Genomic DNA, 7856 nt, shown 5'->3' on the forward strand with positions numbered 1-7856 from the left:
GTCCAGCAAGGCCTCCTAAATGGGATGGGGCTGTCTGGGGGTATATATTTAAGTTGGATGTATGTGTGATCAATGATTACACAACAGTTCACAAGAGCGAGAATATGCTTGTAATCACAGGACCCGAAAGTGCCATGTAATGTCACCCCTTTCCGTGAATCTTCGTATTGCCTCCTTGCTGTCTTCAGCTCAATCTTCAGTGTTTCATGCTTGCTTCATCGAGCTCCATGTCCTCCTCCTACTAACTTTCCCACAGTTTCCCCCTTGATTCGCCTCCTTTCTCCATTTTTGGCCTTGTGGTATAAGCCCCCTCCTTGCAGCTAAGTACAGGTCCTTTCAAAGCCACTTTCTTTTCCTTACTTCCCCTTCCCTGCCTGGACTGTTTGCCTTCTACTTCTTTTGCCTGCCTGTTCATCCCTCTGACAGCCGGGGGGGGAATACCCTTTTTGGCAGGTGCACAGGTTACCCCACGTCCTCCTCAAAACCAGTGCAGAGCTGCTCTGCCCCACGGGCCGGGCCGGGCCGGGCCTGCCTGACCGACCCACCCCGCCTCGCTTGAGGCCGGGAAGCCGAGGGGCTCTGCCCGCCTGGGCCCCGGCCTGCGCTACCTGCACTGCGCAGCCGACCAGCCAATCGCGCAAGAAGCACTATAAAGCTCGTGCCAGAACGTCTGCATGACCCACCGCCCGCCAGCTCTGCCCGCACGCCGCATGCGCTGCGCCCCGGCCGACCAATCCGAACCCCGGCCCGCTGCAGGTTTACAGCAGGCTGCCCTCACCCATCATGGCGGCCGCGGCGGCACTTCCGGTCCCCGCGGCCTTCCGGAGAGGGCGGTGTTGGGTGGGGGTGGGAGTGGGTCTGGGCCGTTGCGGGATGTGGAGAAGCGCGGGGCAGCTCTGGCGTGTGGCGGGGCCGTGGGGGCGGAGCGGGAGCTGGGCGGCTGCCTCGGCGGCGGCGACAGGCGGAGGGGGCTGGGGCGCGGGGCTGACTGACGCAGCGCCCGTACACTGGGCGGAGGGCGGGCTGGAGGCGCTGCAGGCGGCCACGGGGCTGCCCTGGTGGGGCAGCATCGTCTGCGCCAGCGTCGTGCTGCGCACCGCGCTCACCCTGCCGTTGGCCGTGCACCAGGGCGTCGTCCTGGCCAAGGTGGGTGTGAGCCCCCCAGGGCCGCCTTGGAGGGCTCCCCCAGCGGCAGCGGGCGGTGGGAGTAGGGTGCCCGCGGGCTCGGCCTCTGCAGGGGGCGGTGGTAGCAACTGCAGCAGGGTTGCCGCTTGGTTACTTGCTGTTAGTTACTAGTATCTCCTAGAAAAAAGGGTTTTTTTTTCCTTTTGGGGGGGTGTTGTATGAGAGACCCTATGGAGAGGTTTTGAGCCCATCCCTGGCTCTACAGGTGTCAGGGGCTGCCCTGAAGGCAGGTTCATCTGGTGAGGGTAAGGGAGGATGGAGAAGCCAGCACTTTGGGCAAGCTTCCCCCTCTGCTGCTCTGGGACTGGCCACCGGTACTCCCTGATGGAATATGGATTTAAAAAGTGCCAGATTTTCAATATCTGTATGAGGTTATACCGTACAAGCAAAAAGAACAAATTTGGGCTGCCTATTGAATGGTAAGGCAGCTGCTTGATTGTGTTGGTTGGAAACGCTCCGTGCTCTCCCACAAATTCCTCAGGGATATATTTCTGATAAGCCGGGTTGTTTGGGGTAAGTAATTTGTAATAGTTGGCAAACATCTGTAGAGAATCCAGACTGGGTGCCGATTTGATGTTTTATTTTTCTATATAATCAATTTTGCATTTTGTTTACCTAGTTGGAAAATTTGCGGCCCGAAATAGACAACCTAGCAAAGCATCTTCGCTATGAAGTTGCAGTTTTTGGAAAGCAACAGGGTTGGTCTGAAAAAGTTTCCAGGTAAGATCATGTTTATAATAGTAATTTATGCATTTGCTGCAAGTGAAAATAAAAGCAAGTTAACAAATAAGTAAGGCTAATGACAAATTGTGCAGAAAGAATCAGTGGCTTTTTTACCACATTCTGGCTTTTTAAAAAAAATGTTTGTGTGTTAACTCTGTTAACATTAAAGGTATATTAGAATCAGCCCCCCAAAAGATTGAACTATATGCATTTTTAATTCCCTGTTAGGATCCTGTTTTGTAGACTCACCTGGTTATTGAAATGAAAATTACAGCCATAATCTATGCCTATGTACTTTTTCCTGCTGGCTAATATAATCAATGAGTAAAATGCAACAATGTACTGAAACAGTAGAGTTTCCTATTGGGATTTTGCACTTTTATTTTGCAGCACATTACCACCCTATTCCCTGCCAGATCCCCAACTTGCACTGCAACCCATCCTCAACCCAGGCTGCCACCCTAGCTGTGGCCCCTAACCTGTACTCACCAAATTGCTGCTGGCTCCAAGCAGCAGATCCGGTTCCAGAACCAGACTGAAATGGGAGCTGAAGCAGCTGGTACTTCAATCCAAGACTAAGCTTGTTTTCCCCCCCTGTTGACCCCGAGGGGGAGGGGGGTGGGCAGGCAGGACTCATCTTGGATTCAAGTACATATAGTAAATTGGACAGACCAAATGCTGCAGATCTGAATGGTAGTCTCTATGCTGACGTGCTTGCAGTATCATTTGGGCACAGACAACACTGAGACTAAAATGTCAATTCTAATATTGCTACAAGACAATATTATGGGAAATTATCTTGGAAAGTTAAACAAATTGCAATAAAAGGTAAATGGCAGAGGGATTGGCGTACGGGGAATGGAAGGCGGAGAAATATGCTCTAGTGCCCCATATGAGTGAGAAAAGTGAGATGTGCAGCCCTTAGAATTATTATTTCAGAATGAGTAAAAGTATTTTTTTATCATTTAGTGCAAGGAGTTTTGTTTTTTCCAATCAGGTTCCAGTTCAAGAAAAACCTACGAAGGATTATTTCAGAATTATATGTTCGAGACAACTGCCATCCCTTCAAAGCCAGTTTGCTAATGTGGGTTCAGATTCCCGTGTGGTTCTCCGTGTCCATTGCTTTGCGCAACTACAGTGTAGGTGCTGCAGACTCTGAAGGTGATCATTCTGAACATTTGTACTGCAAACAAAAATCTGGTTTGCTAGATAGCTTTTTCTGGTTACTATTTTTACCAATATTGTCTGTTTCTTTAAAAATTCAAGTTGTTGATTTGAGTTGTGCCCAGGGCATGTGAGGAGGGAGGACAGCTCCCGCCGCTGTTCCAGTGTTCTCATGCACGTTGACAGCTGCCACCGCTGCTCCCACCACTTGTCTGGGAGGGCACAGGGGAGTGTGTGTCCCTGGGTCTGCACAGGGGGGCTGGAACCAGGGCTGCACCAAGCTCTTCCTGGTGGGGCGAGGCTGCTCTGGGAAGGGGCTATGGGGGGAGGGGAGGGCTGCAGCCACAAATTCGCTGTAGCCCCTTCCCAGCGCAGCCCCAGCCCTCCCTGCGCAGATCCGGGGGCACACACCACCTGGTGCCCTCTTGGACAAGCAGTGGGGGCAGTGGTGGGAGCCATTGCACAAGCAGAGAAGTGCCAGACCAGTGGCTCCTGGCCAAGTGGTGCGCAGCGGCAGGAGCTGCCCTTCTCCCCCTAACCCCCTGGGTGAGCCACAGCTCCATGCCATACCCACCTTGCCCTAGCTGGGCAGTGCTTGCCCCAGCCGCACGCCTCCCTCCCCATGGGGGCCTTGATCTGCGCCCCCAGCCTCTTCCCTCCTCCCTCCCTGTCCAGCACACCAGACTTACCAGCTGGAGGCAGTTCCACGCTGCTGGGCTGTGCTTCTCACTGTCTGCTGCACTGAGCAGCTGCGCGCGTGCATGGGCCATTTATCGGCCAAATTATTGGCCTGATATGGCCAATTTCCGATCAAGTAAATTTTCTTTATATTGATGCCGATCCAATATTGGACTGAAAACAGATCTACAGAAAACAGATCAATATGCCCATATTGATTAAGTCCCATGATATACATAATGTAAGAAATACATGGTCAGTGCTGGTTCCTGTATTAATTCATGCACGTGGTGTTTTAATGTTACCCCTTTTTTATACTTAAGTGGGCATAGCTTTAAAATAATTATGCCCTTTTTGGCATTTTAGACTTTAAAAGCTATATATTATAGAGCTCAGTAATATGCTACTTAGCCCATTAATGCGTAGCATATTCATTTTTAAGAAAGTTGGTTTTCTACTAATACAAAATGTATTTGGTTAATGAAAAAATTGATTCAGAGCAAGTTACTTGTTATTATTTGCCTGTTTCAATCCTCATCAGCCTGTTGGCTCTTATTTTTGTATTTTTCCTTATGTCATTCAGTTGGCAGACTGCCTATAAGTGCAATGATTTAATTTAAAAGTCTCTTTAAACGCTTTGCTTTAACAGTATTCAGTACGTAAACAAGGTGAAACTAGTAAGTTACTTTTTCAGAGTATATTTGCAATAGATACATTATAAGAATGGGTTAATTTTTAAATTCACCCTTTGAAGTTGTTTGAATTGTATAGTTCCTTTATGGCATTTAGTGGATTATATGTAGGTTGTTTTTCAGTCTGTTTATTGATGTGTACAAGTTTCAAATGTCCAGAAATACATACGATTATTAATATATGGCTTGCTTGTAAGTTCATACTATTACTCATCATAAGAAGGAGCTTTTCTTCTTGAAATGCATAAATCTCATATAGGTATTCCCTCCTCTACTTCTAAGGGAAAGATGGGAAGATTGTTAGTTACCAGTTGTTACCAACCAATGTATTGTCACAAATAGTACAGAAAAGTTCACTTGTAGAGCCAATTTAAAAGCAGAAATCTGCCCAATTTAAACTGATGTTATGGTGAGAGTGATGCATTGATTGATGTACGTGTGTGTGTGTGTGTGTATAAATTTTTTTAATTAACTTCACAGTTCAGAAACAGTTTTGTTCGGGTGGAATTCTGTGGTTTACAGACCTCACTGTACCAGATTCTACATGGATTTTGCCAGTCGCACTTGGGATCCTCAATTTGTTAATAGTGGAGGTATGTTGATGATAAAGGTTGGACAGGTATAAAAGTATGTTCTTTTCTGTATGATTAGGAATCATTCAGGGCTGTCTTTATAAAATATAGATATACTATGGCCATTTTGAATTATAAACTGATACTGTAGAAGGGAAAACTGTAATTGTTGTATATATTTCAGGGGTGTGAATAGTGGCTCTGTGTGGAGCAAATGCTGATTAAATTCTGGTATGTCATTTTGGACACTTTTTTAGTAGGTCAACCTTACTGAAGTTTAATCTTCACTCTAGGGTATCTCCTGTGAGAAGACTTTAATTAGTGTACTCCCATTTATTACTCTGTGACAATGCTATAACTTAGGATAAATTTTGGTGCATAAATAACAGTCCTGGGAGCTGCATTTATTTTTGGCTTGCTTTTCCTTAGTAGACCAGTAGAACACTACTTTTAATGCACCACAAATGATGGCTACAGATATAATAATTGTGATTCTGAAGCAAGTGGTACCCAAACTTTTTGCCATGTGTGCAGGATGGGTGGTACCAGCTCCCTCTGCAGGCCGGATCTGGCTATGTCTGCTGGGCACAGGGCAGAGCAGCTCCAATCTGGATTTGTTGGGAAGAAGGGAGTGGGGGGAAGCAGGCCTGATCCAGGCCTGTGGACGGGGAGAAATGGCTTGGCCCAATCTTGACATGTTGGCAGCCTGCCGCTCATCCTGCTGCATAGGCAGTGGCCCAGGCAAAGCTAGATCTGGCTGCATGAAGCTTCCACTGCTCCCTGTTGTCAAGTTTCCAACCCGTGAGACCAGCAGGCTGCATGTCATGCCTCTGCAGGGCCAGAGACTGAGTACCCCTGTTTTAAAGGAGCAGCAAGCTTTGATAAAAAGTAAATTAAAGTTTTAAGTTTAAAAAATAGGAAAAAAAAATGGCATGTTGTTAAAATATGGAAGCAGAGGGATTGTGAAATTAGATGAGGAGATAATGTAGGGGTTCTTTCGTTTCTTTGTCAGTGCATCTCAGCATTTACTGTCTAAATCCATTTTCCAAGTAAGCAAGTATCGTATACTTTCCACATTTATGCAAATATGGTCCACAATCTTTAAGTGGCTGAAATTTCTTATGTAGCAAGAAAGAGTTTGCATCTGCACCTAAGGCCCTCGCCACTTAAGTCGTGACTAACCAGTTAGTCACTTCTTTAAGTTATAACCTGGTCCCACATTAAAACAATTAATGGCATCATAAAACAAGGAATAAGCCATGAAATTATTCCACAGAAAATGTGTGCTAACTTTGAGGCTGGTTCCTCTGACACCAATAATTCAGTGTGTGGCCAGGTGCACCCCTGAAGCTGAGAGCCCTGTCAGCTGACTGGGCTCCCAGTGCACCATGCACACCAGAAGCTGGGAGCTCACAGCTAATGGGGCTCACCATGTGCTCCTGTGGCTGGGAGCACCATGCGCTGATCTGGGCTCCCTGCTGCAGGGGCTTGCCATGTGCCTCTGTGGCTTGTAGCCCTGCAGCTGATCCCACCATGTGCACCAAGGGTTGAGAGCCCACACCAGCAGTAGGGCTTCCAACTGCAAGGCTACATGGTGCACCCTTGTGGTTAAGAGCCCAAATCAGCTGCAGGGCTCCCAGCTGTAGGACTGCATGGTGACCCCAAGGCTGGGACCCCTATCAGCTATAGGCTCTCAGCCTCTGGGGCACATGGTGTGCCCCCATGGCTGGGAGCTGGATCAGCTGATGGGGCTTCCAACTGCAGGAGTTTGCCGCTTGCTGGTGCTGGCAGGGGGGAAGGGGCGGGCAGGATCACGATCCTTAGCTCCCACTGCATGGGCAATAAGGTGTGATGGGATCTGATGTGTGATCCCACAACCATGCCTCCTGCCATGCACACGCACTTCAAACCCTATCACACCTTATTGCCCATGCAGGGAGTGCCTAGGATCATGCTCTCAGGCTCCCCCTGCACCAGCAGGTAACAAGATCCTGCAGCTGGGGGCCCTGTCAGCCAATCCAGGCTCCCAACCGTGGGGGTACACCATGTCGCCCTATGGCTGAGAGCCCTGAAGCTGATCCTGCACTTCTGGCAGGGGTCTAAAAAAAGTACAGTCCCAGCTTTGCGAGTACTTAGTGTCATAAGAGAGGTTACAGCCCCACTAAAAACAGATTATAAAGAGATCAGTCTTTTATTTGTATTTTGCAGCTAAAACTAGTAAAAGAATTGCAGTGTGCATAGAATTTTAGAATGTATGTATGAAAGAATGTTTTTAAAAAAACAAGAACCTACTTTGCTCCTTGTATTTTGTGGGGTTTTTTAATAATTAATTACACATACACCTTAGTTTCAGGTATATTAATGAATTATGTGCAAAAGTCCATGGTCTCTTTCCTGGCATTTTCAACTAAGTCAAAAGTTTTGGGTCTTTTTGTGAAGGGAGCAAATTAAGCAGAAAATAAAATAATAATCAAGGGGAAAGAAGGATATTTCATACTTTTAAATTAACTTCATCACACATTCTTGTTGATCAATTCTTCATTTTCTTCCAAAAAAATGTAAACACATGAATTGGAAAATACAAACTATATAGAGAGGAGGCCTGACTTCATGTTCTTTCAAAATTCCACACATTCTTGTTACTTTTTAAGATACTGAGCATCTTTCACCGTCTTTCTCATTTTCGTCATCCACCTAGATTTCATTCATGCTCTATTTTATATTTTCCCAAGTAATTTGGCTTACACATTTCTTGAAGAATGATAGTCAAAGTTTGACTATTCACCTTCTGTTTTTTTTTTCCAGTTATTTATTAAACTGTTTGAGGATGATTAGCTGTGCC

General features: G+C 46.7%; 1 protein-coding gene across 1 annotated transcript in view; it reads left to right on the top strand.

Annotated features, from left to right (window-relative positions):
- The first annotated feature begins 768 nt into the window (after nt 1-768).
- LOC109297142 (mitochondrial inner membrane protein COX18) overlaps nt 769-7856 on the top strand; it is a 14751-nt gene continuing 7663 nt past the window's right edge. Inside the window, exons 1-4 of the mRNA XM_019516762.1 lie at nt 769-1146; nt 1805-1905; nt 2906-3069; nt 4923-5035. Coding sequence (XP_019372307.1) covers nt 784-1146; nt 1805-1905; nt 2906-3069; nt 4923-5035 — 741 coding nt within the window. The 5' untranslated portion in view covers nt 769-783. The remainder of the gene's footprint in view (nt 1147-1804; nt 1906-2905; nt 3070-4922; nt 5036-7856) is intronic.

This window comes from Gavialis gangeticus, unplaced genomic scaffold, assembly GCF_001723915.1.
Source record: "Gavialis gangeticus isolate Ggan-Ray unplaced genomic scaffold, GavGan_comp1, whole genome shotgun sequence".
NCBI lineage: Eukaryota > Metazoa > Chordata > Crocodylia > Gavialidae > Gavialis > Gavialis gangeticus.